The sequence below is a fragment of the Protopterus annectens genome, chromosome 13.part0 (assembly GCF_019279795.1).
Source record: "Protopterus annectens isolate FY-2018-M chromosome 13.part0, PAN1.0, whole genome shotgun sequence".
In the NCBI taxonomy this organism is placed as follows: Eukaryota; Metazoa; Chordata; order Ceratodontiformes; family Protopteridae; genus Protopterus; species Protopterus annectens.
The window spans coordinates 597,614,671-597,632,141 of NC_056747.1; the positions used below are offsets into that span (position 1 = coordinate 597,614,671).

General features: G+C 37.2%; 1 protein-coding gene across 7 annotated transcripts in view; it reads left to right on the forward strand.

The window, feature by feature from the left end:
* Positions 1-17,471, forward strand: part of RAP1GAP2 (RAP1 GTPase activating protein 2) — a 2,340,619-nt gene that overhangs the window by 2,238,162 nt on the left and 84,986 nt on the right. For all 7 annotated transcript variants that reach the window (XM_044054262.1, XM_044054256.1, XM_044054258.1 and 4 more), the window contains 2 exons: positions 1,343-1,480; positions 2,637-2,749. In XM_044054262.1, the coding sequence (XP_043910197.1) occupies positions 1,343-1,480; positions 2,637-2,749 (251 nt within the window). The remainder of the gene's footprint in view (positions 1-1,342; positions 1,481-2,636; positions 2,750-17,471) is intronic.

The window sequence follows — 17,471 nt, forward strand, 5'->3', positions numbered from 1 at the left end:
TGCATTGACATAGGTGTGCATGTCTCCACTAGAAGAGTGGATATGGTTTCAGAGAAGCACCTCCTCCTGTACTTAGGTGGTTCAGACTGGTAGGTAGGGAGGCTGCGCTATGTAGTTCTATGGCCAATGGATAACTAAAGTCTATTCCAAAGTTCAAATGGACCCAGATGGGGAGGCAGAAGACTGAACTTTAGGATGACAAGACAACAGTGCCGTCTCCAAGGTAGTATTAGCATATATGGGCAGATGTACAAGGTACACCTATGGCTGCCTTGTTGATGGGATTTTATTACAGTATCAGCAGTCAGAACCGAATGGTGATACTGTAAGTGATGTTACAGCTAAAGCTCTGAAGCACTGAAGTGCCTAACGGATGGTATTGTGACTGTAGCAAACCACTTGCTACAATGCAAACTTGTATTTTTAGCAAGCAGTTGGCTACATTTTAAATAACAGAAACAGCATTTGTTTCTCCTTACCTTAAAAGTGAGAACAAACCTAAGTCTTAGGAGCATCACATCGAGAAATGGAAAAAAGGCCTTTCTTTTTGCTGTTCAACTTAAGAGTTGAGGAGCACACATCAGAGGAAAAGATCTAACGGTCCTAGAAGCATTAGATCAGGGAATGGAGAACTATCTGCTGTGGCACAGCATCCTGATATTGTGATGTTTTTAGCTGCCACCTTGTTAAATCAGATTCCCATACCATACCTTGGCCTGAAGTGATAACAAGGTTCTATTATCTTCTGGAATAGACATCACATTTCATATGTGGTTGTTTCATGTTTGCAGTTGCCTTGCTCACATGTAATATGAATCTGGTTTGCCTTCATAATTTCAAACATTAATGTGAATACAACAGTTGGTGGTTTTATAACTGTAAGCAATCAGCATTATCTCACTATTAACTACCCTTTGGGACTTCTTGCATACCCCTCAGCGCAAAAAATGTGGACAAAGCCTAAAATAATTGGAGGACAAAAGCCAAAAATAGGGTAGAGATTTTAAATATTGGTCTTAAACACTTAGAAAGTTGCTAGAATAACAGTATTTATGTTAGCATGCATTTTCTGGAGGACTTGGAAGTCTGAAGTTCAGTGTATATCCTTATTTAGTGACTTCAGTCCTTAATAATTTGCAGAAAACCACAATTTTTTTTGAGGAGCAGACAAAAAATATAAGATGAAAATTTGGACATTCTGTGAAAATCCGGACAGTTGAGAGGTATGACTTCTTGGTGATTTTGAATGCAACTGGTTGTCTTACATTTTAAAAGTATGTTTTAAAACGACAGTCCCTTGGATATGAAATCAGTATTTTGTATTGTTTTTCTTTCATTATAGCGAGCCATTCGAGTCCGCAGTCACTCCATGGAGACTATGGTGGGAAGTCATAGGAGGCCCCACAGTACCGGGATTTCTGGAAGCTTAAGTGGCGGGATTGCGAACACAGCGGGAGACAGTACAAAGAGTACCTACTCGGTGAGTAGTGATTTCTCTGCAGCAAATTAAGGGTCCTGTAGAGAAAATAAAACATGACTCACAGACAAATAATCAAAAAACAAACTATTCAAGAGTTATAACTGTATAAGTAACACATCTGAAATTGTCAGTAAGGATGCAAACTTTAAAATGTAGGCTACTAGGATCATAATTTAATTTACTTTTGTGGTTTTAATAGATTAAGTCAAAAGCATTCATTCCTTTCTTAAGAGTGACCAAAAATGGAACCATAACTTCCTCTTAACACAGTACAAAATTTCTGAAAAATCAAGGTAAAACAACAGCTGTAAATGAACTGACAAAAACATTCCACAATTTGGAGTTTCAGTAGTAGAGCAATTATGCTAGGTAACAGTGATTCATCTGAACATTGCGAAAGCAACAGTTGTGTTTTAATAAAGTCCAAGTTTTTGTTTTCAAAACATACAGTTGTATACCTGTAATCAGAACACAAATGGAAAGGATGTGTTACATGTAAACATGGTTTTGTTACACTGCAGTTTTTTTTTGTTGTATAAAAAAAGCCTTATTTACAAAGGAGGTCATTTGTAAGCACATTGCGATTACAAAGCACAGTAGGGACACAAACTTGGTTTTAGCAACAGTATCACCAGCAGTTTTTGTTTTATGCAAATTCAGTCAAGTTGGTAACCTCAATTTCAAAACAGAAGTACTTGTATTCTCAATCTGGTGGGCCCAGGGAATTACCACTGACACCAAATATTTTCTCAGGAATTAACAGGTTGGTTGCATGTATCTATGTCTTGAATAACATGCACATAAAATACAATGTATAATATTTAAGATGTATAATTTTCAGTTCCTGAAGAAAGAGTAAAGCATAAACATTGCTACTGTATAAACCGTTGCTTCCCAGCTGAAGTACTGGTATAAGGTGCCCCCTGCTGGAGATACTTTTGTATAGCAGATTCTACAAGGCACTAGTTTAGAGACTCAGCCTTATTTATGCCTGTTATTTTTGGCTAAATCCTACAAGATGATACTGGGAAAGGGATAGTGACAGTTCATGGACTTAAAAAAATTCTAAATAAAATGTTATTTAATTCAGTCATAACTGGATTAACATACACAACAATAGTGGAAGAACTATGATATTTTACTCTTATTTCTACAGCCCCCTGTAATGTCAGCCAAAGGACAGCTAAGGAGTCCAGTAAAAAGAAGATCAGGGTTATTTCCACGGCAGCATGCATTATCTGAAAGTCAGTCTGAAAGCAGGACACGAAGGTGAGATTTGACGACATAACATTTTCCGTAGGCCTTTTATGTTTAACTTGTCAGCTTTTGTTTAAAGAAACTAACTGCATTATACTGGAATCAAGTAGCCATATAATTCAGATAGTGAAACAGGTGTAACTAAACAGTACTGCAGCAGCCAGTGGTAGTGTTTCAAGGAGATGCAGATAAATGTGTAATCTGCTGTGACCAGGCTCAAGATAAACATTGTTGTTCACAAGGCCAGTGCAGGAAAGTAGCTCACAACTGGCAAACTTTTATGTTTGACTTGTAAAATAATGGCTTGTCAGTTGGCTTGATAAGCTAGGTCACTGTGTCTTATGCAAATACAGCAAAATTTCAGTGCTAAGCTTTTTCCCTGTTATTTGTGTGTAATGGCAGAATTCAGGTTGTGCAGTGGTGCAATAAACAGACAGGATGATCTACTTGATTGCATTACTGGAAAATGTGTGTGTGTTTGGAGCCACAAATAACACAAGAATCATGACTCAGCACAGGGATACCAGAGTTTTCAGATGATTTGCATAAACTATTTTTATTACAATTTCTGATGATTCTACCCAAATAAGCAGAGGAAATTGGCACAGGTTGTATACTGATCACCTGTCACCTCTCTTAAAGGATTTTTTTTAACAGGGCAGCCACTGACCACACTGTAATAGCTACTCTCATCAGACACAAAGACAAAATGTCCTTAATTTAAACATCTGTGGGGGGTCTTCAGTACAGCCTTTGCAACTGTTAAAATCTAAACCTGAATCTCACTGCTGTTTTACCACCATCCCACATTTCACAGAATAATGGGACACTTGGCTAAGAAAATGGTAGGATAAAAAGGAGAAATGTCCTATTCAAGTCACTGGAGCATCAACAAAGTATGACATTTTGTTATTTTATAACAGCTGCATAAAAATTAAAATATTTAACATCTTGAATAATGTACTCAATCATGCTGTTAAATGCTTCAGTTGCAGATATTAAATGCTTGGCTTTGTTGAAACCCCATTGACTTAAGAGGAGGAATGCCTCATGTGATCAGCTATTTTATTTATTCATTCATTCATTCATTCATTCATTCATTCATTCACTTTCTTACGTTACAGCTTGATAACCAGGCAGGTGAGATTGTTTACTGACCCTTTTCAGTCATGACCTGGTACAAGCATTCAGAAAAGTTTAATCATTAATTAATCAATATAAGATGGCAATATTACAGCATTAATAAACAATATCACAGCATTAATACAAAACATTGAAATACACATGCATATGTTAAAATTAATTGCATAATGCTGCTCCATTTGCAGTATGTCAGCTGCAAGTGCATCTATATAGGGGTGGAAGTTTTGTTGGAAATTATATTTACAGTATGTAATGGTTTGTAGGTGAATTGTATCATAGCCATTAGCTGCCATCACAGAAGCAGGTGCAGTTAAGATTTGTTATGCTTAAGTTGTGATTCAGAATTTCTTATGTCTGTGAGTAAAGAATTCCACATGGCAGGTCCAATTCTAGAAAACACTTTTCCTCAGTAGCAAGTTTGAAAACAGATCAGGTAAGTATAATTGTGGCTTATTGACTTGCTTTTAAGGGAGTAGTTTGGTTCCCCATCTTGAAGCAGTCTTTTAAAGGGGGTGGGTAGTAACCTTGTGTTAGTATGTTAAAGATGAGAGTACTTAATAAGAAAGTGGCTCTGTTACTAATAGGAAGGCAGTGGGTCTTTTTATATAGATTGTAATAGTGACAACTTCTATCTGTGAGTAGTGCAAATCTAAGTATTTTATTTCAGTTAAATTGATTTTTGAGTATAAAGAGTAGAATGGAGTGCAATTAGTGGAAGGGCATATTCTATTTGTCTGGATGTATATTACGAGTTTAGAAGTGGGTCTAGAATTAAAGCAAAGTAGTTTTGCTGCATAGCATTTGATATTTTGATTCCTTTTCAGCCTGTCAGAGTCGAAAAGGGTAAAGATGTTAGTTTTTTTGCTGTTGCAAACAGCATGACATTTGTTTTATTGCTGTCAATTAGTAGTGTGTTTGTACTGAACCAGTTACATAACTCAGTGAATTTAGATTGTGCAGCCTTTTGAAGGGATTGATTTGTTTTTCTAGCTCCAAGAAGGAGGATGTCATCTGCATACATAATTATGTTGTACTTGGCTAGATTTAGGATTATATTATTAATGAGCAAGGAGAATAAAGGGGGACCTGAGTCAGTGCCTTGGGAGGCACCATTGTTGAGAGTCCTCTGTTCTGAGAGTTGATTATTTGAGTAGATACAAAATGCTCTATCATGTAGGTAGTTTCTGAACCAAGTTATTAATGTTTCACCAAAATATAGTTTATGTATTTTTAAAGTATAAGCCTATGGTTCACAATTTCAAAGACATGAGTCATGTCTACAAAAAACACCATCAGTTATGAGTCTGTTGTTAATAGTGGCATACATGCTATTGGTAGTTAATAATAAGGCTGTTTGACTACTGAAAGAGTTACTGAAAGCACATTGTTTATCACAGAGAAGTCCATAATTATTTATGTTCAAACAGTTGCTTATTTAAATGCTATCTTTCTCCTCCATAAAGGGTTATATGCAGCAGTTGAAGAGCTAAGAGCTTCAGGATGCATTTTTAGCAGTTACAGAGGAGATCCACAAACCATAGCATACTCATAAACTTCAGAAAGTTTGGTAATGTGTTTGTGACAAGTTTGCATTTTTAGCAGGCCTTCACTGTCACTGGAGTATGCCTTTAATAAAACAAATGACTGAGGCTTTAAATATATTCACAGCTCACGTTCTGATTAATAGTCACATCTGTCTCTATGTACTGTTCCTTTCATCAGGCCTGGTGAAGAAAGGCACTCCAAAACCTGGTCTGTAGAGTATTTCTGTATGCTAGCAAAATGCACAATGTCCTTAACTTGACAAAGAAGCAACACTTCGCAGTCCTGAATAAAGCTAGTCAGGAAAGGTCATATTGAAAATTTTACCTAATCCTTCTAGTGATTCTATCTAAAAGGCCAAAAAAAAACATAATCCAGTTCTTGTCTAGCTTACTTGACATGGTATATGGAATGATGGAGGTGCTTGGGTCGAATCCCAGACTAGGAATCCATATTTTTCTTGCATATTCCATTATTTAAACAGTACATACACAGAGGCATTCTACTGCCTTTCTTTGTGTGTGGGTGTGGGTGTGTGGGTGTTGACTTCTATACACCCCTTCATAAAGGATGCACGCCACTCAGATCTTCTCTCTGTTAAACTGCTAATTTTATCAGGGCTACTGTTTGTCCTAAAGTAGTCAGATGTTTTATACAGCTGTGCAAACTGTAGGAGTTTCCAGCTGTTTCTGTAAGAGCAGATCTTTTGTACGTGTTGTGATGCCTTAGTCAAGGATAAAATATGGTCTGTGGAAAAAGGACATTCTTACACTTTAATACGAAATAACTGTAGCCATGAGAAAGTAGGCAGTACTAGTCCTGTCTTCAAACTCAAGGAAACAAAGATCTCATAGAATCCAAACAACAGCTGATAGTCCCAAAACATGTGAACGTATGTAGCCTTCTGTCTCCCTTAGCGCCAAAAAGATTAACCCTTTCCAGCACCCTATCTAAATAGTTCTCTGGAGTAGTGCCACCTATGAATTTTCTTCCACTGTATAAAAAACATGGGAGGGAGTCAGTGATATAAATTCTCTATATGCAGTGAAAACAACGTACCTCTCATCTGCAAATCTGTGGCTCAGTTACTTTATTTCCTTTATTCAACTGAATAGGTTAATTACTTACTCATAATAATACTCCTTCCCTTGGACCAATAACCATATCTTGGCATCTCTCAGAGCTGGCTGTCCTGCATTACCTATATATTTTTTCATGGCTGACATTTAAGACGCATATGTATTGAACTCCCTACCACTAACCTTAGTTGGTTATATTGTCAGAATAAGTAGTCTTTCGCTTTATATTAGTTTTAAAGATTTATATAGGTTTTGACAGCCCTTACTGGTGTTACCCCAAGTGTCCCATAGCTTATATTCATGACCCTTCCTGTATCATACCATGCTTAACAGGCTTTTCCTAAACAGGCAGTAGACTCCTGCATAGACAGCGGACCTCTCCGCGTGAAGAGTAACAAGCATCCATTTTGTCGCAATAACTATTTTCACTTTGACAGATGCATACACTCTATGCTGTGATACTAGTGCAAAAAGAAGGATCCTCTTCTCGGTCTGTCTTCAAAAATCTTTAGTATATTGAAAAGGCTACCTGACAGGATCTCATCTAGAAGAGATTGGAACACCTTAAAAAACAAAAAGGTTATCAGTTTCTTCTTGCAGACTTATGCCTTTTAAGGCCGCGGATAAAGCCTAGAATATTTGCCTGAAGGTCTTGCCATAGTGTTATGAATAATCATGGCTTCCATTCAATGTCCCTGTAAATATGATCTAATTGTTGTTTGTCTTTCAGCTTTTCCCGGTTAGGGGTCGCCACAGCGGAACTCCGGTCTGCTAAAGATTGGCAGTAGATTTCCACGAATGCCGAGGTGCCAGCTCGACGTCCAACCGTCAACGAAGTCATGCCCATTTACACATGTCTTTCGAATGCCACCCAACCATGGGGAGGACATGCAGACTCCACACAGAAGGCACTCCCCGCACTCCAGCCGAGAATCGAACAGGAGAACCTCATGTTGTGAGGCTACAATTCTACTGCTGCACCACCGTGGTTATGTAAATATGTTCTAATAATTACCCATATTAACTTTGTATACTTCTACATATAAACTTAGCAGAAAACCTAAATAGGTTCATAGTTTCAGAGGTTAATCATCAAGCTTATGATCCCACTCCTCTCTGTCCAGATTGTCACAGAATGTCCCAATTTTTGCCTCATATTTTTGGCTTGCATGCTGATAGAAAATCTGTTATTCTGCAAGTTTTTAAGGCTAGAACAAAAGCATTTAACTTCTATTCCTGGTTTTGCTCCTTTGCCCCCCCCCCCCCCATTATTTCTGACTTTGTCCAGATGTCTTGGGTTAAGAAGTTGAGAGCCATGCGTATCAAAAAATAAAAAATAATGCTTGCCACATACTTTGTCTGCATTTTCTGTCATCTGTGTAGTTATTGTTATTTCTTTGAATTCTGTAAGTAATGTGCTTTATTGCAAAAAATTTATATGTCTTTTCAGTTTTTTCTATTAATTATATTAATTGTAAGCAATAGGTTACTGGATCTTGCTCCACACGTTGTAAGTTTTATTTGAAATTTCCACCCATTATACGTCTTATGTGCAAGTTTTCAAATTCAAATACAATTGTGTTAGACATGACTTTATATACCAAGAACAGGTCCCAATGAAGTTATCTGTAGGATACAAACAGTAAATATACCTTTTGTACTGTTTTACTGTACATTGCATTTTCTAACCTACTATAATGTCTGAGCTTTCTTTCTCTGAATCTGATGGCCTGTTTTTAGGCTGCAGAACATTTCATAATTTTCTTATTATGGATGTGACTTTCTGCAATCTACTGGTTATGTCTTTGTATGAGGTGTGCTACTGAGTAAGCCTTTCCGACATTGATTCCAACACACTGAATTGATCATAGGATCATAGGAAGTTATTAGGCTATTAGCCCTGAGGCCCTTGTAAGTCAAGCCAAGAGTTTAGCGCATGTATAGACAAATCAGCACCCAATGCCCCTGTCCAGCAGGGACATGGGTGGAATCCCAGGGATGTATTTTCTGTTTCCCATCTAGTTATCCAGGGTGCACTTAAAAAGGGCTAAAGAGATACTCTGTTTGATGTGGAGAGGGAGTCTATTCCACAGATGGAGGAGTCTCTGGGACACAAAACTTGTGTCACAATCCAAAAAAGTGCCCGACCAATAACCACAGCAAGTCAAGAAGCAATGAATGAAGTCAGAGCACATTTCCACAGAAAATATGTTTATTCACCACAAACAATATGTTAAGCGCTTTCATTCAAGTGTATACTGAACTTCATCAGAACAATTAAGTCAATCTCAACTTGGTAGTTATACAATTTCAAAAAATCACATGACCAGCAAAGTCACAGAGATTTAAAATTCAAATTCTGAACCCAAATGTGGTGAATAAAGATATTTTCTGTGGAATTGTGCTGTGACTTCATTCATTGATCCTTGGCTTGCTGTGGTTACTGGTCTGGCACTTTTTTGGATTGTGACACAAATCTCTCCCACCAAATCCTCAGAAAAGTATATCCCAAATAACAGAGGCCCCAAGACTGAACCCTGGGGTACGACATTCGATACGGGTCTGCTGCTTGAAGTGGCTTCCCCAATTTTGACTAGGTGGGTTCTATCAGTGAGCCAGTTAGCTAACATCTATTAACATACGGATTGATGCCTAGTTGAGAGAGTTTATCTATTATGCCTGAGTGGGGAATAGTGTCGAAGGCCTTGGCCAGAGCAAGGTAGGTGGTGTGCACTGGCTTCCCCTCATCCATGGCTTTGGTGACTGTCTCAAAAAATTTGACCAGATTTAACAAACATGACCTCCCCTTGATAAAGCCAAACTGTGTGGGATCGAATATTTGGAGGTTTGCCAATGTCCTTGTTAATGAGGTCCATGATAATCCATTCCATGGCCTTGCAAATCAGGCTAGTTAGGCTGATGTGTCTATAATTTCCAAGGTCGGTGGACACTCCACCTTTGTGCAAAGGGAATACAGTGGATGTCCTCCACTCAGCTGGAACAAAGCCGGTACTCAGGCTTTTGGTTGAATGGGATGACTAATGGTGCTGCAAGTTCCTACCTGAGTTCATGTAGGATGCAGCCTGAGATGTTATCAGGTTCCATGGAGGCTGTATTTTTTGAGAGACCAGTGATGACCTGATCCCTAGATATAAGGGGAAGGGACAGGTACTGGGAATGTCCTGATTTACTGATAGGGTGGACAGAGGGTGTGAAATTTTCACTGAATCTGTCAGCCAGCAAGTTTGATATATCTATGGCATTTGTATATGTGGTGTCCTTGAGCACCAGTTCTGAATAGATCTGGGTGCTACCTTTGAGATTACGGACATATGTGAAGAAGGCCTTATATTTGTCTCTAGTAGATGTGGCCAATTTGGACTCGAATTTTGGTTTGAAGGATTTCACTAGTGCTCTTATTTGCTTGTTTAGGCTAAGAAGAGATTGTTTCCAATTGGGCACCTGCTCCTTATTGATCCTAGACAGCAATTTATTTCTTTTGTTATAGAGTTTATTTATTGCAGATGTCCACCAGACAGGTTTGTTAATTTATAATAATGATTCCTAGGTCCTTTATTTATTTAGTCTATTTATAAGGTCTCTTCATTAATTTTGCTATACACATCCCTATTTTTTCTAAAGACAGGCTGCTGCTGTTGCACAAAAACTCATTTTGTTTATGCAGTCTAGATAATTTTGCATCTTTACAGAAGCTGCACTGCCCATTTTTCTGTTATTACAGCACCATGATTTAATGGACTCCACTAGACACCTCAATAAGTTTAAACAGATAACCTGCTACTATTCATTTTATTTATTTGTGTTTTAAATTCTTCCCTCCAACCAGTTATTTGCTCATTAAACTATGTAACTACTAATGCTGAATTGAATGAAATAATGCCTTTATGGTAATGTTAGTGCACCCAGATGTACATATGAGTATGTATGGTCAGTCCTTTAACCCAAGTCAGTATTATTCCCTCAGAAACATAGCACTAGATTATGGGAGATCTTCCCTTACCAGAACTGTTCTTTTCCAAGTCTGTTACTGTCAATCCACCAAACCTAAACTCTAAATTTACTGAGAGGTTGAGTGGACTGTTGACGTTTGAGTCTGATATAATTCTTCAATTCCATAGGCAGCCATTATTACAAAGTGTCAGACATTTAGAATATGTCCAGTTGTGGCAAATTTGTTAGAATGAATATGCAAGATTTTTAAGACATTCCTTATAAATGAAACTAAGAAGTGATTCGTAAGGTCTCATTGAGCAGGTGGTGTTTGTTTATTTATTTTACATTATAATTATCATTTCAACGTTTATGCTGTGGTGTCATCCATAGTTACTTTTTGCTTTAGAGCAGAATCCTACATCACTAAATTATTCATTGCAAGTTTGCATCCATTTGCATTTCCTTTTTACTTCAGTGATGTAACATTTGCATTTCCTTTTTACTTCAGTGATGTAACATTTGCATTTCCTTTTAATTCAGTGATGTAACATTTGCATTTCCTTTTTACTTCAGTGATGTAACATTTGCATTTCCTTTTAATTCAGTGATGTAACATTTGCATTTCCTTTTTACTTCAGTGATGTAACATTTGCATTTCCTTTTCACTTCAGTGATGTAACATTCACATTTCCTTTTAATTCAGTGATGTAACATTTGCATTTCCTTTTCACTTCAGTGATATAACATTTGCATTTCCTTTTAATTCAGTGATGTAACATTTGCATTTCCTTTTTACTTCAGTGAAGTAACATTTGCATTTCCTTTTAATTCAGTGATGTAACATTTGCATTTCCTTTTTACTTCAGTGATGTAACATTTGCATTTCCTTTTAATTCAGTAATGTAACATTTGCATTTCCTTTTTACTTCAGTGATGTAACATTTGCATTTCCTTTTAATTCAGTGATGTAACATTTGCATTTCCTTTTTACTTCAGTGATGTAACATTTGCATTTCCTTTTAATTCAGTGATGTAACATTTGCATTTCCTTTTTACTTCAGTGATGTAACATTTGCATTTCCTTTTAATTCAGTGATGTAACATTTGCATTTCCTTTTTACTTCAGTGATGTAACATTTGCATTTCCTTTTCACTTAGTGATATAACTGTAGCACATCTAGGACCAGATTCCAAAAGGTTTCATCTTGATCATACCTGTCAGCTGTTCAGATTTTTCCCTCATATTTTTGGTCTGTTCCTTACAGAATTTGGGGTTTTCAGACAAATCGCTGTGCATTTAATTAACTAAATAATGTCAGTTTCAGAGTGCATATCCTTCAGAAAATGCACACTTGCACATATCGTGATATTTTAGCAACTTTCCAAGTTTAAAACAGCAATATTTAAAATCCGTCCATTTTTTTTGTTTTTGTTTTGTTTTTTGGGCCTTTGCCACCTCCCAGTTATTTTAGGCTTCATCCAAATTTGTTATGCTAAGAGGTCTAGAGGTATGCTCTCAATGTAAGTGACTTATAAGAATAGCCTATAAAGCAGGCTTTACACTGAAGTAAGTTTCATACACTGAGAGCAAGTCTTTTAGAATCAGGCCCCTTGTTTTGTCTTTCAGATGATAGTCTGCTTTTACAGTCTGTACTCACTGATTTGTTCAGTTTAGTATGATCTTTCTGCTGTGTAAGTGGGATTTGTTTACTTAGTTAAGATTCTTCTTGAATGGAATATATTTTTCCTGTTACATTACATTAATTTTGTACTTCCAGCAAAATGATTTCTTTAGACTTTCAGTAAATTTATGTCAGTGGGTGTCAAGAAAATTATTGTTAGCTTTGTGTGTTATATTTAAACCCCTCCTGACAAAAACATATCTGGGACTATTTGTCATTACTATGGTATTTTTTTTCCTATTGTAGGCCAGCTCCAGTGGCCTACAGCAATAGAACATGACTACTACCAAAGCCATCTGAGTATGATTAGCAGCCCAGCCACCTGACAGCGCTGAGAGAGAGAAGAATGGCAATGCCATTCCTGTGGAGGGGGGGGTACAGAGTTGTCCTAATACTGCCACAATCCCCCCAGAGATGCCAGTGCAGAGCATAGGGTCAAATATCAGACTCACCAAACTACCATCTAGCAGTAGCCTTTAACTTGGGAATGCAGAAGTAGGAAGGCACTGGGGTCCTTAGTGATTATATAAGTGGCAACCCCCCCCACTCGGGGTAAAGGTGAGAGTGAGACTAATAAAATGCCCTTATCTTTAGGATGCCAGCAAGGGCAATACAGCATCCTGATAGCTGCCTAAATGATGGTCGCCTCAGGACACCTGTCATCCTGATCCTGGCTGAAATTCCTGGATAGGGGAAATAATAACCCATGCCATGCCTCTTGGTTTGGGAGTGGAGAAGACTGATGGTCAATAGGCATGGGGCAAAGAGATATTTGTGTATATATACACACACACATATATATATATATATATATATATATATATATATATATATATGTATATTTTACTGTTTTTGGGTGAGTGAAGTCTCCCATGAAGATTCAAATACATTGTAGTCTTTAGCTGCATTGCACTGTTTAGTTAGTTTTCAGATTTGTAGTTGTCATGACAGGAAAGTTGTAACTTTTGATGATGTTGAATACTTCTTAAAAGCCACCTTTTTAATATGCAAGAGTTCTAATTCTGAGGTTTTCTGTTTAGTGTTTTGTATGCATATTTATACATCATTACATGTTTCCTTTAATGTACACCAGTAGAAGGTGATGAACCCCAGTTAATTAAGCAATGAATTCATGTACTTAAGCCATTTTCACTTATGATATGGATACCACTCCACAAGCCTACATTGCTGATTTCACAATTGCACGGCTGAAGGTGCATGCAATTATCTCTAGTATAAAACATCTTGAAACAAATGTACTTGCAACTGCATAGTTTACGGTAAATAGCATGTGCAATAAAAATGAAAAAGCATTTTTCTAGGGGAGCAAGCCCTCTGCACCCCTATGTGTTGGTGGAGCTTTTGCCCACCATACCCCCTCTTTACTTTATTATTCTCAGTTCAAGATAGCTGCATCTTAATGACAGATCTACCACAAACACAAAAACTGTCTCACACATTCTCCAGGAGTCTACAAGGTCAAACATATAGCACAACTCATTTCACATACCAACACTATACTCCAGTATGAAGCTGTATATATAAGAGAGAAAACTAAAGTCATAATATTGACCCTGTTTTGTGTACCTGCATTTATATGCATATAAGGTCAAATAACATTTATGTTGACATGCATAATGCTGACACAACCTGATCAACATTATACATGTTGACATGCTACTACTCGAGCAGCAAGCATTAATCTTAGAGAATGCAAAAATTAAAAGAAAAAAACACAAAGAAAACATTTTTTTTTTCAGGGGAGCAACCCCTTTGCATCTCCCTGCTAATTAAATATTCAAACTCTGAGATCACTGAATCCCAGGGAAAGGGAATATTCCCCTGCTCAGGTATTGATCTCACAGACCTGTCAACCTTCTGTTTAATCAACTGAATTGTGTTGACTAAAAAGACATCAACCAAAGTACCGTTTGACAAAGGTAGCAGTACCAAAGCAATGTCTTTTGACTTTTCCCAGTTAGGGGTCACCACAGCTGATTACCAGTCCACAGATTGATTGGCAGTGGTGTCTTTATGGTATCGAGTTGCCAGCCTGGAGCCCAACCTTCACAGAAGGCACACACATACAGACACACACCTTTCTGTATGTCTTTAAAACTCACTTGACCACAGGGAGGACATTCAGACTCTGCACAGAAGGTGCTTCAGCTGAGAATCGAAATGGAGAACCTCTTGCTGTGAGGAGATGACGCTAACCACTGCACCACCATGGCCAACAATGGTAGCAGTATCCATATATATATATATATATATATATATATATATATATATATATATATATATATATATATATATATACGGAGAGAGAGAGAGAGAGAGAGAGCCCCCATTGCAGCACTTACAGCTTTGATATCCCTTATGTTCTTGTTTTATTGTGTAGTTTTAACTGTAGTTTGATATTTACCAGACACGTCAATACCCACTTGGTTAAGTAGGCCATCACCTTTCCATAATTACAGCCTCATAATAAGTTTATTGTGCCACAACTTAATGAATGTTGGACTGTAATCTAATGGCATCAGCCTGCACCTTATTGCCTTTTATTTAATATAACCTCTCTAAAGATTATATACATCATTGATTAAGATGAATTATATTGTATGGGTGAAAATTGTGCCTCATTGACAAGCCCCAATAAGTTTAGTTCATCTTTATTCTGTCAGGTATCATTTAAATAATTTTCCTAAACAGCTTATAAAAGTTATTGAAGTATAGTTAGAAATACTTGCTTTATTACTTTCATTATTATAGCTGCACTCTTCCTGCATTTCTCTACTCCATAATTGAGAAGTACATGATTGCTATACAATGTACTACAAATGCACAATATAGGACCTGCTGTTTCCACAATGTCCTTAGTTTTTTACGTTATCCAAAGCTAGACACATTTTTAAGATAGGGTTACTACCTGTCCCACTTTGTGAGGGACAGTCCCTTTTTAGGCAGTCGTGTCCTGCAAAGAAATCGAAAAAAATGGCAAATATCCTGAGATTTTAGGACACACGTATTTCCTATATTTTATGTAATAGTTGCATAAAACAGTAATTCTGTATCTGAAACACCTAAATGTTATAAGAAACAAAGTAAGCAACTAAAATGCTTCAAGAATAAGCTTTTTTTTAGGCAAAAAAGTGAAGTTCTGTCCTTTCTACTGGCCATGGGTATCTTTTTCCCTGCAAAATCTGACATTTGTACCAAAAATGTCCCACTTTGGGTATTTGAAAAGGTGGCAACCCTATTTTAAGATGACTTTATTTAGTATTAAACTTTAAGGTCAAAATGAATACAGCAAGAAACAAGTTTAAATAATGGCAGACATGAATAATCACTTTGAGTACAATTCTTTGAGTAGCCATTCTACTAAAACAATTTTAGATTACATTTCCTTCAAATAATTCTCCCTAAATAGTCACCAGATTGCTCTTTTAATGAGTATTTTTTTTACATCTCAGTAGCTTATTAACTTGTACTTAAATCCTTCCTTTCCTTAAATGTGAAAACAAGTTGAGAAAGGCCCCTTTTGGCCCATCAGTGTTGTAACTAATCTATCTTCTTTCTTAACTCCACCTCTTTTATTTTCAGTTAGCAAGATACTGATACAAGAGCATCGACTTATTCAAAGTCAGTGCCTCAAACCTCTCTTTATTGCCCTATCCCCTGCTTCCTTCATCTCTTTCATCAGTCTTTTTAAATAACTTCCTAGATTTCTGACACTTCTGAAATTCCAGCTCACAGTAATTACTTTGGTACAAGTATCATTATTAAATTTAATATCTCCCTAATACAATTATTTATCAATTTCATCTTCTCCAATACTGACAGACATGTTATGGGTGTTAGTTGCACTATAATGCCAAAATGTGTTGCTTACACCAATTCAATCTCCCAGATACCCAGAAATCATGATGCCAGTATCCTGTTTCCCCACATATTTCATCCCCACCATACAACATGTATTCTTGAAAGCATCCTCTGTAGCTTAGCTGATGTTAAAACTTACTTGTGCCAACAGTGTCACACAAAAATATGAAACCTCCTAAATATATATTTTGCTGTTACACACACCTGATACGACTCCGTCCTGTTTTTTAAACTGCCCAGCCCAGACTTCTCTCAGTTTAGCAGCTAATCCTGTCTTGAAGGCCTCCTATGCCTCATATATCCTAATTATCAGTTTTCTAACCCCCATCCCTTCTTGCTTCATTCAGTAACTGAACCTGTTTAGACCCCGGTTGATAACCTTCAGTGCCTGACTGCCTTATTCATACTAATATCAGTTCTAAATATACTGCACACAACAGTGAGAACAATGGACCTTATGGTGTGTGACACCCTCCTGCAATCTCCCTGTGAATGGATGATCTCCTCCAAACAGTGGCTATGACTGAAGTCCCATGAGAAGCATAAATGTGTTTGTTACATGTAAGCATTATACTTGTCAAATTGTTTTTCTTGATTTTTCAGGAAGTGTGTTCAGTCAGTGATCAGAGTGTGTTTAGTTCAACCTCCTAATGTGGCACATGTTGTTAGGGGCATGCTAAAACATCATGGTAGCTTCAGAGTAAAAATACTGAAGTGAAATGCAGGACAGGCTGCATTCATAGACCCAGCAGAGGTTGTTGCTGCATGCATCACATGATGCAGTAAGAGCATATCTGTTATATTGGTCATATTTTCTGCATATCTGTTATATTGGTCATATTTTCTGCATATCTGTTATATTGGTCATATTTTCTTTACAAATTGCTCAGGTTATACTTGTGGTCTTCCCTGCTCATTCTTATTGCAGTGTTATCACGTACTACATTTGCTGTGCTCTCTGGGGCTGCATTCATTGCTTTTAAAGGCTCACTATCCCCTGGTACCTCCAAATATGTCATGCTGTCTCCTACAGCTGTATGCCTTGCCAAGAAGCATTTTTTCAGCTTTCCCTCATTTTGCAGCATCTCTGATATGAAGCAAAGTGTAAACCTGATCCTGCCTGTTCTATGCTCATAGAACAGATAATAACACTGAAAAGTAGTCACAGACTAAAATGCTTTCAGCCTATCACATCTCCTTAAGACAACTCAGGTGTCTAAGAAAACGTCCAGTCAAACATGATATTTTGGCATGGCAGAATGATGCCCCGTGTTCGTAGCACTTGTTAGCCTTTAAGTCTTTAATGCTCAGTACATTAAAGGTCAAAACAAGAGATATTACTCCTTCAGGATAAATTCAGAGCCTGTTTCCAGGTGACTCCTACGCTCTTATTGTCCAAAACAGATTCAAATGTTTCAATGAATTTTGATGTTTGCTCAGCAACAGTAAGGT